Raw genomic sequence first — 16,710 nt, 5'->3', positions numbered from 1 at the left:
GCACATTATGTGAAAGTGTTAGTCGCTCAGTAGTGTCTGACTCTGTGACTCCATGGGCTGTAGCTGGCCAGGCTCCTCTGTCCATGGACTTCTCCAGGCAAGAATACTGGAGTGGGAGCCATGCTCTTCTCCAGGGGATCTTTCTAACCCAGGGATCAGACCCAGGTCTCCTGCATTGCAGGCAAATTCTTTACCAGGGAAGCCCATTCATACCTACTAATGGATTAACTACAGGGAGGGAGGCAGGAGAAGGGGAGGGAGTGGGGAAAGAAGGAAAAAGGAAAGAAAGGAGAGAAGGAAAGGGAGGGAGGCAGGCCACAGAAGTCTCCATCATCAAGGTCAGGATCAAAGGACTAGGCAGCCAATGGCACTATTTTGTGGAAATACAGGTATGAAGTTGGTAGAGGACTCCATGAGGCATTTTAATCATGATTTATATGCCTGGGATCAAAGAACACCCTCTCAGTGTGCATTATACTCAGTGGCAAAATAGAGTTGCCTCTATTTTACACCAGTACTTAAACAGGCTTCTCATAAAAGCCAGTTAAAGACTAACTTGGATAGTTTTTCAGATGAAGTGAAACTACATTGTCTTAAGCCAGCTAAGCCTAGACAGATAAAAGACAAGACTTTGTCAATTTAAAAAAGTAAAAGAGCCATTTATCTTACCAGCAGAATGAGTTTAGCCAGAGGAATTGTAATTTGGGAATGCAGTGGACAGCAAGGAGATCAAACCAGTCGATCCTAAAGGTAATCAACCTTCAGTATTCATTGGAAGGACTGATGCTGAAGCTCCAATACTTTGGTCACCTGATGCGAAGAACAGACTCCTTGGAAAAGACCCTGATGCTGGGAAAGGTTGAGGGCGGGAGGAGAAGGGGCTAATAAAGGATGAGATAGTGGGATGGCATTACCCACTCAATGGACATGAGTTTGAGCAAATTCTGGGAGATGACAGGGGACAGGCAGGCCTGGTGTGCTGCAGTCCATGGGGTCACAAAGAGTTGGACATGACTTAGTGACCGAACAACAGTGATGCAGTTTTGGCAGACCACAGGTAAATCCAGACAAGGAAGAGAGCTTGCTTTTATAGAGGAAAGGAGGGAGCTGGGAAGGACACGAGAGGTCAGGCAACTGGCAAAGGGGCAGGACTGGCCCCGGGAAAGATCCCAAACATTGTGCAGGAGGGGAAGCCAGCTCAGAGAAAATGGGACTGAAAGAGAAGGACTCACTCCCTCCAGCAGGCTAGACTCAGGACCACCGTGGCTGGGCTGCCGTGTCTGCCAGACCAGGGGCAGGGGAGGCTAGTTTGGAGAAAGAAAGACAGGAGGAGTCTCTGGGGAGCTGCAGTAGTCATGCACAGATGTCAGAGGTCACTGCTGAGTCATCCCACCATGTGTGTGCGCTCAGTTGTATCCGACTCTTTGCAAGTCCACGGACTATAGCCTGCTAGGCTCCTCCATCCGTGGAATTTTCCAGACAAGAATACTGGAATGGGTTGCCATTTCCTACTCCATGGCATTTTCCCTCCCCAGGGATCAAACCCCAGTCTCCTGTGGCTCCTTAGCAGGCAGTTTCTTTACCATTAGCACCACCTGAGAAGCCCTATATTCTGCACAGCTAAGTGCAAATTTGAGGAGGCGCTGAAACTCTGAGCTTCAAGGACAGATATAAACACATCATGTTGTTGTTCAGTGGCTAAGTTGTGTCTGACTACTTACGACCCCATGGACTGCCACACGCCAGGCTGCTCTGTCCTCCACGATCTCCCGGAGTTTGCTCAAATTCATGTCCATCAAGTGGGTGATGCTATCCAACCATGTTATCCTCTGCCGCCATTGGAGAGGCACCCAGTGCCAGGGCTGAACTCCACCCTCACATTCTGACCCATCGCCCACATTTTCAATAAGATGACGCTTAGTTTGAGTTTCCAGATGCATCAAAAAACCAAACCAAAACAAAACAAAATGATCAAGAGAAATTGGGCTCTGGCTGCAGACTAAGTTGTTTTGGTCAGAGAGACACCTGGTGGCCCTGGAGAGAAACCACACGGTCCCTCCAAAGGACACTTCTTTTGCCCTAAGCACGGCACCAAGGAGTGGAGGAAGAAACCCAGCTTCTTCTGCCACAGAGTACCCAGAGTCACCTTTGCAGGGAGGGGGTGGGCCAGAGGGGCACACGGAACTAGGGCTTTGTGGCTGGAGGGAGTGGGTTCAAACACCCACCTGGATTCTGTGTCCTGGACAGTCAGCTTGACTGTTGAAATGGGGCAGGGAGGTAAAGAGCTCCTAAGGCCACTGTGAGGGCCAGCTGAGCTGACAGTGATGGACTCGATGATGGCGCCCACAGTATTTGAATGTTGCTTGTCCCCTGACCTTACTGGGACCTGGTAAGGGATCAGTTTCACAACAGGTCCTTCCCGGGACTCCTACAGCCCCCGTGCTCAGATGGTTACAATGTGATCAGGGAGCTGGGGCCCCCATGGGCAGGCAGGCTTTGCTCTTTTAGTGTCCCAGTGCTGTCTACCCACAAAGGACACCCCTCAAGAAATCATGTCCATGGGGCTTCCTTTTGTGGGGTGGGAGTATTATGATAGCCTCTTCCCCACCTTGATAAATTTCTACATGCTTACATTATTCCTGTAAGTGGTTTCATGTTTATATCAGCAAGAAATAATCACCATTTCCTTTTTGGAGGAAAAAGATGTTAAATTTCCATCAGTTCTTATTTTCATTTAGCCCTGGGATGGCCTTCCATCAGTTTGTGTTTTCCATCTTTCTGAACAGAGTAAAAAGACTCTGGGATTTCACAGCATTACTTAACGCTCTCGTGTTCTATCCTGTAATTTCAGCCTCTGTCATTGTCTCTACACAAAGGAACATGGCAGACAAGCAGACATCTCGCTCTGGAAGGAACCCAAACAGTGGTGTTCATGTCTCTGCCCAAGTTAAGGTTGAAAATGAAGAAAGGAGGGTGGTTTCATTCCTAAGAGCTCCACAATTCTTTCCAGCACCCACGCAGCTTTCCCACACATCAAGGTAATCTGAAAGGGAAACTGAGGGTCACCAAGAGTGGTTCCTTAAAGCATTTCTTTGTATATGCACACCTCATCTTTTTTCAAAACAAAAGATGCAGTGATAAAAAGGCTGTCTGTGTATAAAAGTTTATTAACTCGGGAAGAATTTTATATGTATTAGGGAACTTATCTGCTGATATATCATTAGGAATTTTTCAAAGCAAAAAAAAAAAAATCCTATAATTCAAATAACCTTTTTCTAATTCACCTATTTGATTGGCTGATTTGGGCTTATGCTGGATTTTCTTAAAATAAAGGTCATTTGGGGACTTATCTGGTGGTCCAGTGGTTGAGAATCTGCCTTCCAATGCAGGGTATGCAGGTTCAGTGTCTTGTTGGGAACTAAGACCCCACATGCTGCAGGGCAACAGCCCACACACCATGACGACAGAAAGCCTGCATCCTGCAACTAAGACCCGATGCAGCCAAAAATAAACACACAAAATTAAAAAAAATTTTAAAGTCATTTTCATTATTCCATCGTAAGCTAGCAGAACAATTTGGGAACAGAACTATATTTTGACATGTCAATTTACAGGTGCCATTTAAGAAAAAAAGAAAAACTAGAATTATTACGTTCATTTAATAGGTGATCCTATCACAGTTTTTCACTTATCTTTCCCTGGTGGCTCAGATGGGAAAGAATCAGCCTGCAATGTAGAAGACCTCAGTTTGATCCCTGGGTCAGGAAGATCCCCTGGAGAAGGAAATGGCAACCCACTCCAGTATTCTTGCCTAGGAAATATCATGGACAGAGGAGCCTGGTGGGCTACAGTTCATGGTGTCGCAAAGAGTCGGACACGACTGAGAGACTAACACAAATATTAACAGTGATCCTTTCACAATTTTTCACTGAGGTCTTAAAGACTGAACAGTTATCCGGAATGGACAGATGTTATGATTTATTCTGGTGCATGTGGAATTCTATCAGGCAAATTTGCTCAAGTTTTATAAGACAATCTGTTTTCTAAAGAAATGGACTCCCTTGTTCAGGTGGTATCAACCTTCCCTTTCCACAATGGGACGTGCATACGACATGAAATCCCCACAGCTGGGGCATCCAGAAGAGGGGCCTGGCACACCTGGCATGGAGTCCTAAGGGCGCAGGAGGGCACTTGGCACAGTCCGTGCGAGACTCTCCGGCTGTGCATCACACTGAGCCCCAAGTCCATCACCTCGATGGCTCAGCAGAGAAGGGCTGGTACTAGGATGCGGCAGCGGGGGAGCTCCCCCCACCCGATGCGGGATTAAGTCACCAGCATGCTCACGAAACCTACCCCTGGTGTGTGTGAAGCTACTACTGTGTGTGTCAGTGACGACCGCACAATGTCTGTCTCCCTTTTAAGGCAGGTGACCACCACCTCAGTTTGCCTGGGTAGTCCCAGTTTAGGCCAGTTTCCCGGTGTAATTATTAATAGCACCTCCTTTCACTCTTGAAAGTGTCCTGGTTTGGATGATGAATGACACCGTGGCCTCACCTCTAGGTGTGGCTCACTCAGGACATCCCCACTCACCCCGCGATCTCTCCAGAGCCTTCCCAGAAGAGCGTTTTGTTCCAGACTTTTCTACCCCTCCTCCCACCTCACTCCTTCAGGGCCAAGGATCCCAAAATATCACCCTCCTGACGAAGATGTGTGCATCAGAGAACAGGCTTTTGTAGACAATCACCCTCAACCAGCATCTGATGGGGTAAAGTAGTCCGTGTCTGAACCTGCGGCATTGACACTCTGAGGGAGCGCTTTCCTGAGCTCTCCCCACAGACCCCTGAGGCAGGCACTGAGGGGAGAGGTTACACAGTGCTGGGATGGCCCAACAGGCGGCTCTGGCCACCCAGCACCCATCTCTGCCACAAAAAAGGCACCGAGCAAAGCCAGCACCTCAGTTCTCCCCAAAGACGGCACCATACCAGCCCACACACACTTCCCTCTCACACAGAGCCAGGCACAGGCAGGTTTTTAGATGAATAAAAAAAATGAAATTTTATTCTAAATATAGCATAGAATGTTTTTGAAATAGGAATTCTTCTTTCCTGACCAAAAAAACAAACAACAAAAAAAATTCCTGACACTTTTGAACAGCTAAAAGGTTATCTTCTGTACAATTATATAAATATCTCCATGTTCCTATAAACATAACATTTATGGTCCTAAAAGCTTTTTGAAAAACTGATAGAATTGGATTCTTTAGATAATGATTAGCTTCCTTGGGGGGAAACAGGAAACATTCCCCAAGCAGGAGCAGGGAGCAGAGAAAGGACACAATTGGGAACACAGGAGGAAGGGGCTAGGGAAGAAGACTGGAAACAGAAAACCACACCACCACCCTGCACGTGGAGTTTAGAGGATGAGACACAGCACAGACTCAATTATATGCAAATGGAAAGGAGCTATCCAAAGGCAACGTGACATGACCTCATGGTCACATTTCAAGCCAGTTCAGCGAATACATCACCTGGCAGCTTTGTTCTTCCAGGAACAAGGGCCTTTTCCTTGTTGCTTCTTATCAAACAAAATATTGACAGTAGAGCCAAATTAAAGAAAAGACTTCAAGGCCCGTGGCTGTGAATTCAGATCCCTGCTCTGGCATGCACACTGGCTGTGTGATCCTGGGAGGGATTACTAGCCTCTCTGAGCCTGTTTCCCGCCTGCAAAATGTGGACAATATCTACTTTGCTAGTTCGTTGTGAGGATTAGAGGTAAGCGATAAAAAGTGCTTATATCCCCCTGAAAAATAACTGACAATAAATAACTAAAGTGTGTGTGATAAGGGCTTCCCCCTCGAAACTGAGAACAGGCTCTACTCACTTAGTCTAAGATTTGGCTACTATTAGCAGACTCCCACAGGCTCTGCCAATCACCACCAAGCTCGGAGTCTGCCATGGGCCCACTGCTGTCCCTCTGACTATCGTGCAACCATAAAGGCCACTGAAAGTTAGAAACAGACGTTCCCTTGGGAGTGGTGGGCACCCCCTTCCTAAGGCACCAGCTCCACGTGCAGGCGTCGAAGCGCGTGGAGGGCTGGGGTGTCCTCTTACTTGGGTCTCACTGCCCCAGGACTGCACGGCTCTGGGGAGCACAGACCTGAACCCCACGCCAGACCCTGTGAGGTGACTGTCACACCGCAGGCTATGCAGCCGAAGCCCCTGAAACCAGGCAAGCAAGATCTTGAACCACGTGCCTCCCCCAGGACCCCACAGGAAGCCGAATTTCTCAAGCCTCAGGCTCTCAGACCCTCAGCCCAGCTAGGCAGCGACAGTCAGCAACCACACTGGATTACACGTGAGAAGCCAGGACTCTAGGGAGAAGCGGCTCGCGGGCAACCAAGACCTCTGGTCACCGAGGAGAAGCGTGGCAGGCTCTCTGGCGGTCGTGTGGGCAAGGGGTTCAGGCAGGAGCACAGGAGCCCCTTGGAGAGCAGCAGAGGGGACGTGACGATGTTAGCCCTGCCCTCAGATGACAGGGTGTCCCACTCCCACCGTCAAAGGCAGAGGAGGAAGAGACGGCGCCAGCAGGAAACAAGGGGGCACCTGAGGTACACGGTGGTCTCAGGTAGGCGATGCACGCGGGTGCTGTCAGAAAGAGCCAGGCCCCGAAGTTTTTATGAGCTCTGTGGAGGGGCGCGGCGAAGATGTTGGACCCGATGAGACTGGCCGTGTCACAATTGCTAAGGCAGGGGATGCGAGGAGGGCTTGACCCTCTTCTCGAGGCCACAGCAAGGTGTTTGATGAGCCCACGGGCGTGAGCAAGCACGCCTCCCCCGAGCGCGTGGGATCGGGGAAATCGCGCCCCCTGGACGCAGGGAATCCAGAATATTCGCCCAGGCCTGGAGGGGCCCAGCCGCCTGCTGCTGCCGCTGCTGGCTCGGAGCCTCAGCCACGGGGGCCGGCCCCCGGCGGCTTTCAGATGCCCTGCTCCTCGTCCCGGTCATTCAGGAGCAGAGACCACTTGTCGCCCCTGTCGTCGGCCGCGCCGCTGTGCCGGGACATCTTGTCGGACTTGAGGGAGGTCAGGGACACCTGGCTGATGTAGCTGACCTGGTCCCAGGGCGAGGCCCGCGGGGAGTCGCGCCGGCGGTCGTCCATGCCGATGTGCACGCTGACCTGGGACGCGCTCAGGGGCTTCATGCGGCCATGCGCCTGCGCCTCGTACCGCGCCAGGTCCGGCTTCCTGTAGCTGCAGGGCGGGGATCCAAGAGCGCCTGAGCCTGGACGCACAGCATCCCACCTTCCCTTTTAATAAGCCCCATGCAGCCCTCTCATCGAGTCTTCTACTGACACGCAGTATCAGAGCCTCGTGGGTTTTAAAGGAAAGGCCATTAACTCCTAAGGCTCAGCTCTGCCTGATTTAGAAACTTCAATCCAGATGCCGGGTACATAGTATAGTGCCTGTGTTGCTTCAGTTGTGTCCGACTCTGCGATCCCAAGTACTGTAGCCCACCAGGCTCCTCAGTCCACGGGATTCTCCAGGCAAGAACACTGGAGACGGTTGCCATGCCCTCCTCCGGGGGATCTTCTCAACCCAGGGATCGAACCTGGATCTCTTATGTCTCCTGCATTGGCAGGCAGGTTCTTGACCATCAGAGCCACCTGGGAAGCCCCTGATACATAGTAGGCTGTTATTAACTCTTGTTAAATGAAAACATGAATTAGCATCTCTTGTATAAAAGGGAAAATGATAAAAAACAGGATCCTATGACCATATATGGGCTTCCCTGGTGGCTCAGAGGTTAAAGCTTCTGCCTCCAATGCGGGAGACCCGGGTTCGATCCCTGGGTCGGGAAGATCCCCTGGAGAAGGAAATGGTAACCCACTCCAGTATTCTTGCCTGGAGAATCCCATGGATGGAGAAGCCTGGTAGGCTACAGTCCACGGGGTCGCATAGAGTCGGACACGACTGAGCGACGGAACAGAACAGAACAGAACATGACCATATATTTACACAAACAGCCCTCGAGCAGAATAATTGGAACAAGCCACGCGTGGTGACTGCTAAGTGGCAAATCGCTGGCTCGAGGTGGATAAATCATTTACACAAACACACGCTTGGCCACGCTTGGGGCCTCTGACTGTGCCCGTGGCAGGTGTTCCCGGTGAGGGAGCGAGCCACACACCCGCCCCAGCCCAGGCCCGCCATGGGGACTCACCACTTGAGCTGCAGTGACGAGAGGACCACGGACACGGAGGAGGCCGCCATGGCTGCCGAGCCCATCCACGGCTGCAGCACGACGCCAATGGGTATGAAGACACCTGGCCGAGGGGAGGACGACACTCAGGCCGTGGCCCAGGGCAGACAGCAAGGAGGGCCCAGCCTCGCTGCCCACCCAATGCTGTCTTCCTCCGGGCAGCTCAGAAGCCTCCTGCTGGGTGCTGGCCACGGGCTCGTGGAGCTGAGACAGGCTGACTCAGAGCTGGGCAGTGGGGGCACCATCGAGGGGACTGAGTCCCCCACCTGTCCAGACCTTCCTGGGACTGTCCAGAGGTGGCATCACTGGTCTGGGGAAAGCTCCAGGGGACAGGACACCCGAGGGACCCTCGGGGGCAGCCGGGGCCCCTCGGAGTTGTGAGCATTGGGACAAGATGCTAACGACCACGGTCCCTGTCTACATGGAAGGTCCTTCCTCGAGGGCGTCAAAGCACTTGATAAAGCATGATGAGACCAGGTCCTGGGATAGAGCCACAAGCCTGGGAGGGGACGAGCTCCTGAGCCAGCTCTGGGGCAGGAAGTGCATCTACCAGAGCCAGGCTGTGGCAGACACACCGATCCACCGTGTGAGGCAGTGCTGGGTGCTCGGGCACAACAGGGGCACGCACGGTGGGAAAGTCATGTTTCAGTACAGGTCTCAGGCTTCCCTGGTGGCTCCGCGGTAGAGGACCTGCCAGCCAATGCAGGAGACACGGGCTTGATCCCTGATCTGGGAAGATCCCAATTAAAAAAAAAAAAAAAGGAAAGGAAAAAAAAAAATAGGTCCTGGCCTACACAGACGTTTTCCCTGCAGGAGGGTCTGGAACTTCTCCCTGTCTGGTGACACAAGATTCAGTGGGGGAGGGAGAGACTAGGAAGCAGAAAACATCCATCGCTTTCCATAACTATTCCCAAGTGAGGGTAAAACCTGGGTGGAATTAATTCTTAAGATAAAAGTTCTGAAGCATTGATCCCTGAGCCTAGCATGTAGCAGGTGCCCCATAACTGTTAAGAATGAAGACTTTTCAGACTGTGTGTCTTAATAATGTTCTGGAAAACAAGGCCATGGTAAATAGGATCAAGCACCTTGGCCAGCTTTTCAGAGCGGCCTGGAGTGAATGGAGGCCTGGTTCCTCCCTGCAGTTTCTCATTCATCTTTCGTGCTCAGTCGTGTCCGACTCTTTGCGACTCCATGGACCATAGCCCGCCAGGCCCCTCTGTCCATGGGGATTCTCCCGGCAAGAATACCGGAGTATTGACTGCCATGCCCTCCCATGCCCTCTTCCTTTGGATACTTACAGAGCGGAACATAAGCAAATTAACTCTTTCCAGAGGCTTCTGGCTGCAGCTGGGGTCGAGGGAACAGGGCAGTGAGGGCCTACCTGCTGCGACGGGGATCCCGATCAGGTTGTAGATCAGCGCCAGCACCAGGTTGAGTCGTATTCTCCAGACGGTCCTCCTGGAGAGATGAATGCTGGCCACCACGTCGAGTAGGTCATTCTGTGGGAGAGGACCGCAGGTGAGTGGGTGGGGGCCCGTCACCCACGGGACAGTGGGGACAGGGAGCCACAGCCGAGCTCACCCTGATGAGGACGACGTCGGCCGCCTCAATGGCCACGTCGGTGCCCGTGCCGATGGCAATGCCCACGTCGGCCTGCGCCAGGGCCGGGGAGTCGTTCACGCCATCACCCACCATGGCCACTCTCTTCCCCTCGTTCTGCAGCTCCTGGACCTTGGCCACCTTGTGAGAAGGCAGCACCTCCGCAAAGACTTTGTTGATGCCAACCTAGAAAGAAAGGGAAACAGCACTTGATAAAGAAGTACACAATAGCATCCAAGGTTGCCAGGGGGCAGCAGCAGGAGCAGAAACCCGGGAGCCGCCCCACCCCGCCCCACCCCACCCCACAGCAAGCCCTGCAGATTCTGGGGCACACAGCAAACACACTCCCTGCTCCTGTCCCAATGCCACCTCCACATCCAACCCTCCCAGTGCTCCTCTCCATATGCTGACCCGGTGGCCTCTCCAGAGCAGCCGTCACTGGCACCTGCGGGTGGTGCCATGTCACCTGCTTGGTCCTGCAAAGGGCTCTTCTCATTCCCCGGCCCTCCCCATTCTGACTGGGGAACACCCCTGACTCAGGCCTCCTCTCCCCTGAAAGCTGTCCCTGTCTGCCAGGCTGAGGGGTAGGCTGGCAGCCCCCAGCACATGGTTTACCCTCGCCCCTGGTCACCCTCCCAACAGAACTGTGAGCTCCCCGAGGGCCATGCTCTCAGTGCGGCTTAGTAAGCGCTTGCTGAATGCCTGAATGAGCTTTAACCAGGGAAAGTGGGTACTCTTAGAAGGATGGCTAAGACAGGTGCTACTGCTCCCCTCTAAGAACCAAGTCATTTTCAAAAGCAGACAGCTTTACACACATTTCCCGAAGGGCTGGTATATAACTGCCAGGAGTCTGCACTGGAGCCATCCCTGTGAAGCGGGCCAAGCAGGCAGGCAGCCATGCTGCACTTGTGGTGCAAACTCAGAACCAAGCGCAGAGGGAGACCTGATGGGACCCAGGAGCCAGCTGGTGCGGCGTGAGAAGAACTGGGTGGCAAAACACTCCCTTAACATAAAGGCTGCAAGAGTGTTTACCGCAGCCCTAAAGCCGTGGTCTTTCTTCCTCACTGCAGAGTCTGGGAAGTAGAGAACGCCATAACTGCTTCTCTGGGGCTGCAGCCGGCCGTGCAGGAATGATAGCACCCAGGCTCCAGCGATGTGGCCTTTGGGGCAGCAGCAAGGTGGTCCCCCGTGGGCTTGGAGCAGATCAGAGCACATGGAGAGGAAAGCCCCGGCAGAAAGAAAAGACCAGAGCAAAGCTGAGTGCTCCATGCACTGCTGCTGTTGTTGCTGAGTCGCTCAGTCGTGTGACCAACTCTTTTATGACCCTACGGACTGTAGCCCACCAGGCTCCTCTGTCCATGTGATTCTCCAGTCAAGAATACTGGAGTGGGTTGCCATTTCCTTCTCCAGGGGACCTTCCCAATCCAGGGATGGAAGCTGCATCTCCTGCACCGGCAGGCTGACTCTTTATCACTGAGTCACCTTTCCTCCAACTGTTTCTGCCAGCTTAAAATTGCCTGTAATTTCCGAGGTGGGAGACACGCCAGCCCCTGGTCCGCACCTGGGTGGCGATGGCCCTGGCTGTCTTGCGGTTGTCCCCGGTGATGAGCACCACATCCACGCCCATGCTTTTCAGCGTGTGCACGGCCAGGGCGGCCTCCTGCTTGACCGAGTCCGCGATGGCGATCATACCGCACAGCACACCTGCCGGAGACACCGCGGGTGAGCACACGCCAGAGCCTGGGCAGCCAAGGAGCAAGGAAGCCTTGGCGACCGGGAACAGTGTCTGTAACACCATGTCACAGGCCAAAACAAAGTGCCAGGTCATATAACAGGACACACAGTTTTGATTTTGCTTTTTAAATTTACATACATTTCTGTATGTAATTTACATACATTTCTAGATGCACACAAAAGTCTGGAAGGACTATCAGAAAGTTGACAGTGGCTCCCTGAAGGGTGGGATAATGAGGGACATTCCATTTTTTCCAATGTTCTCGGAATTTTCCACATTTGCTGTAAGGAACATCTATAGCTCTGTAGAGTGCCTGACTCATAATAACTCAACAACTGTTAGCTGTTAAAACATGAGATATACCACAAATGCTACTTAAAAAGTGACAAATGTCCAAACAGCTAGGAAATCCATCCTTCCTTTCCGTCTCTTCCGACAGAAAACACTCGCGTAGAGTTTTGTTTTTAGGGACTCTAGAGACTGACAGGAAGGTGTGCGGGAGCTGAGGTGTGATGGAGACGTGAGGATAAAGGTGTGTGAGAGGCATTTTTAATTGAGTCAATTCCAGCTCTTGAGCTGAGGGGGCGGTGGGTTTAAAGGACTTGGGAGAAAGAGAAAATAGAACTAAAGATAACAGAGGGGAACTTTTTTTTTTTAAAGGAAGACTCGATTTCTGCCTGGCGTCTCTGGCTTCCCTCACAAGCGGAGGGCAGGGGAGAGGGGCGGTACCGTCGATGGCCGCCAGGATGGCCGTCTGGCCCTTCATCTCGTGGTCGGTCATGGCGTCGCGGACGTCGCTGGTGACGGTCAGGCCGTTGCGTCTCATCCATTCCCGGTTTCCGATCAGCACAGAGAAGGTCTGTGTGGCCGCATCTGCTTGAAAGAGGGTGCGGTTATTCCCATAGAGCCCAAGGTCACCGTGAGAAAGTACTAAAGACCACGGGATCCTTCTCATAGCAAAACGTCCACTTGACAGTTCTGGAAAAACCACAACCTGGAAAGAACCTCTCGACACCAGCATTGAAGGACCAGGATCAGGGGGGGAAAACAGACAATTAGCATGCAGAATCGTGGCGTGAATTAAGGTGTGTGAAGGTGTTACAAACACATTAAATACTGCCTGGTGTACCTACTGGCCTTTAGAGGTGTCTGCTCCTATTTCTACAGGGATGAGAGCAGTTAATTATGTGTTCAGCACCAAAAGCAAGAATTGACTAGACTCCTCTCTGGCTCAGTAGAGACGACACGAGGTGAACCAGCCAACCACCAGCGCACGTGTGTGAAACACTGTGAGGCAACACCTCCTAAAAGGCCCGGTGAGCCCTGCCCCTGTCACCTCTAACTCAGAGGACACTGACAGGCAGGTCCCTGGAAGGCAGAGGAAAGGCCATCAGGGGCTTTAAATTGCTAGAAGGTGGGTAACAACAAAATCTAAATCAAGATTTAACTACTAATATACTTAGGAGCAAAACTCAACCCGGGCTTTTTTTTGGTTGGAGGCTTTGGTTCCACTCTTATGTTGATGGCTAGCAAGTCACTCTTTAAATAACCAGGGCCATTATTCAAAAAGCAGCTGCCCCTCCAGTGTTCATTCTTCCTTAGGCAGACCATTTCCATCCTCTGTCCCTGACTGCTGCTAGCTTCGTAAATACGTCATATCCCATCAGAGCTGACCACGTGGAGGTTTCCTGGTTAGCAAGAACAAAAGGACTCCCATCGGTCTACCCTGTAGCTGATGAGAAGCAAGACTGGCCTGGGAAAAGAAAGAGGAGAATTGAGATTCGGGGGCAGGTAAGCAAACTCCGACTCATTGGAAAAGACCCTGATGCTGGGAAAGATTGAGGGCAGGAGGAGAAGGGGACGACAGAGGATGAGATGGTTGGATGGCATCACTGACTCAATGGACATGAGTTTGGGCAAGCTCCGGGAGATGGTGTAGGACAGAGAAGCTGGCGTGCTGCAGTCCATGGGGTTGCAGAGTTGGACACGACTGAGCGACTGAACAACAAAAAGCAAACTCTGTGAATTTAAGTCATACGCCGCTTCTGTCTGCTATTAGCATCGAGCCACATCAGAGGACACGAGAAAAGCTGCAGACTGTCCTGGCAGGCAGATGGGTGGCACACCAGCCTCAAGCCAACCCTTCCGCAGGCAGGAACCTCGGGGTGAGCCTGGCGTGGTGCCCTCTGTGGTTGGACCCAGCCCCCGGCAGATGGAGCGATGGAGACGGAGGCCAAGGATACCTGTTTCTGTGGGGTCGCTGCCGACTCTGTTCAGGTGAGTGGTCGGTGGGCCCTGTGGGCACTCGCCCTGGGCGAGGATGCTCTCCACGCTGCTGACTTTGCAGCTGATTCCACAGCCAGGCACCGCCTGGAAGTCCGTGCAGCACCCCAGGGTCTCCGTGCCGAGTTCCTGGGGGACACGGGGAGAGGAAGAGGGAACAGGGGTGAGTTGAGAGGGAGGCAGGACACAGGTGGGGTGAGGGGCGACGGGGAGAGCAGCAGCTGCTGGGAATTAAGGGCGGGACGATGGGAGAACTTCCCAGAAAGGCAGAGAGAGGGACTCAAGCCAGCAGCTCTTTTTCTGTCATCTGACACAGATGCTTAAAACAGCCTCAACTTTGGCCACCTGATGTAAAGAGCCAACTCACTGGAAGAGAGCCTGATGCTGGGAAAGACTGAAGGCAGGAGGAGAAGAGACGACAGAGGATGAGATGGTTGGATGGCATCACCGACTGGATGGACATGAGTTTGAGCAAGCTCTGGGAGTTGGTGATGGACAGGAAGCCTGGCGTGCTGCAGTCCATGGGGTCGCAAAGAGTCAGACATGACTGAGTGACTGAACAACAAATTCTCTCCTAGAGTTTGGATGCCTGGGCATCCTGCACAGGATGCGGTCCAGAAAGAAGAAAGGCCATGCACATCAAACACTTCCAATTAGAGGTTGGGGGAGGCAGGGCTGAAGGTGCCAAAGTGGGGGAAGATTTTATTTTTATGCTGAAAATAATTTCATAAAAACGATAGAATAGGCAAGCGGTAACTAACTCTTCTGAGGTAACTGCCCATGCACAGACCCTGGGGGGAAGGGGCGACATGGCAGGAGAAAGGACCTGGGCTTATTCAGGTAACAGAACAGAAGGGAGGCCTGGGGTGAGCTGAATCTTTCCTGAAACATCAGGAGGAAACAGCCGAGCCTCACACAAAGGACACAACACAACACGAGAGTTCTGGAAGACTCCCTGTCTGGGAAGAGTTGTCAGCTTTTCCTTAAGGCAGCCATGTCACCCTTCGACATTTACTGGGGATTGTACTGTCCAGACAGTTTACATGTTGTTCAGGGCGATGTTCCAGCACACCCCTGGGGCTTCCATGTTCAGATTGAAAACACAGAATGCTCACCTGGCCCTTTTGTCTGGAGAGATCAAGGGTGATGGCTCGCCACTAACTCTGCCAACACCCACAGGCCTCTGGTCACTTCTGCTGCTTCACCTCCATCCCAGGTGTCCCCGTGGAGTGGACTTCCCCTGCCCTTGCCCCGACACCCCACCCATTTTTGTGTCCCTTTGCAAGAAATGCTCGTAAAGCACTGAATCCGTTTATCTGTCTTCCTCACTCGACCCTCAGCTCCCAGCAGGCAGAGCACGCACCTCATTAATTCTTACTGTCCTGAGCTCAGATGCTCAGGGAATGCCCCTGCACACTGAACTGCTTTGTGATCATCTGGAAACGTGACAGGGGACCCGCCGCTGTGAGCTGCTCCAGTGGGGCCTGCCCAGCTGTTTCCAGACCACACACACCAAAGTGAAAGTGTCAGTCACTCAGTCGTGTCCAACTCTTTGCAACCCCAGGGACAGCAGCCCGCCAGGCTCCTCTGTCCATGGGATTTTCCAGGCAAGACTAGTGGAGTGGGTTGCCATTCCCTTCTTCAGGGGATCTTCCCGACCCAAGGATTGAACCTGCGTCTCTTGCATTGCAGGCAGAGTCTTTACCGTCTGAGCCAATCTCTTTAAGTACACATGCTAAGGCCCCCTGCCAGAAGCAGCCGGCTCGGGGGGCCAGGGGCAGCGAGGAGGAAAGGCGTGTGTGGAAGAAGGAGCTGCGAGTCTTTCGGGGCAGTTGGTGGGAGTGGGGAGCCGGGGGGAGCGAGGGCCCAGTGACGCCCATCCACCTACCTCTTTACAGTATCTGGTGACCGCCACGCCCAGGGGGTGCTCGCTGCTGGCCTCCGCGGTCCCCACCACAGCAAGCACCTTCCGCAGGGGCAGCGCGGCCATGTCCACGAGCAGGAGGACCCGCGAGACTTTGGGGACCCCGTGGGTAATGGTGCCAGTTTTGTCGAACATCACGGTCTTTATCTGCCAGAAACAACCACATCTCAGTGATCAAACACAGATGGGGCTCTCAGAGCCCTCACAAGCTCAAGGCAGAACTTCACCCAACCCACCCTGAGCAGGTAACAACACTCCTTCACGCCCCATAACAGAATCCTCTACACCCATCCCAAGGGTTAACCTCTCCTGCTGCAAAAAACTCAGCTCCCTCTCTGCCCAGTTCTCAAAAAACTCCACAGAAGCTCTCACTCTGATGTAACAGGAGGTGGTATGGTACCCTCCCCAGACAGTAACACCATGCAGACCTCTCCTGCTGTCACGTCAGGAGGGCGACCCTGGGGGCCTGCCCTTCTCCGTGTCCACCCTGTCTGCCAGGCCAAGCACTGTTTTCCCTGGCCCGCATCAGTGCAAAAGCCTACGGAGAACAGCGTTCTCCAGCTCCACGTTCAAGAGAGGAAGGGAGTGTTCCCTGGCCATAATTACAAGTAACCACAGAGCCAGCCTGAGGGCCCGTCCCCCTCGGTCAGCAGCAGCCTGGCACTGGTCTCTACAGGTCTGGACTTGGCCACACTCGCTTACTGCGCTTAGATGGCCCACGTCCACCAGTCCCCGGAACCTGGACAAGGTTGGCCCTTGCTGTGCTGAGACTGTGTCCTGCAGGCTCAGTTGTCCCCCGTTTAGCAAACAACAGACTCCCCTTCTTGTTTCTCACTTCAACACCATCAGTGGGTCTTCCCTCAGCCATTCTGGCTGGCTTTTATTCCAGCCCCCACTCCAGCCCCCACTAGG

The 16,710-nt window shown here is 52.9% G+C and overlaps 1 protein-coding gene across 6 annotated transcripts in view; it reads right to left on the bottom strand.

Moving 5' to 3' along the window:
• Positions 1-5,073: 5,073 nt before the first annotated feature.
• The window catches only part of ATP7B (ATPase copper transporting beta), a 77,457-nt gene continuing 65,820 nt past the window's right edge, over positions 5,074-16,710 (bottom strand). For 4 of the 6 annotated variants that reach the window (XM_055426173.2, XM_055426174.2, XM_055426176.2 and 1 more), the window contains 8 exons: positions 15,763-15,945; positions 13,835-14,003; positions 12,321-12,467; positions 11,418-11,560; positions 9,839-10,042; positions 9,639-9,756; positions 8,219-8,321; positions 5,074-7,248 (listed from right to left, as the gene is read on the bottom strand). In XM_055426173.2, the coding sequence (XP_055282148.2) occupies positions 6,975-7,248; positions 8,219-8,321; positions 9,639-9,756; positions 9,839-10,042; positions 11,418-11,560; positions 12,321-12,467; positions 13,835-14,003; positions 15,763-15,945 (1,341 nt within the window). In that variant the 3' untranslated portion in view covers positions 5,074-6,974. The remainder of the gene's footprint in view (positions 7,249-8,218; positions 8,322-9,638; positions 9,757-9,838; positions 10,043-11,417; positions 11,561-12,320; positions 12,468-13,834; positions 14,004-15,762; positions 15,946-16,710) is intronic. The other 2 variants (XM_055426175.2, XM_055426169.2) reach the window with 1 other exon arrangement.

The sequence above is a fragment of the Moschus berezovskii genome, chromosome 13, assembly GCF_049115385.1.
Source record: "Moschus berezovskii isolate FMDL1 chromosome 13, NW_MosBer_1.0, whole genome shotgun sequence".
NCBI classification, from domain to species: domain Eukaryota; kingdom Metazoa; phylum Chordata; class Mammalia; order Artiodactyla; family Moschidae; genus Moschus; species Moschus berezovskii.
Note: the sequence above shows the minus strand (reverse complement) of the source record. Positions and strands in the feature narration are given on the sequence as shown.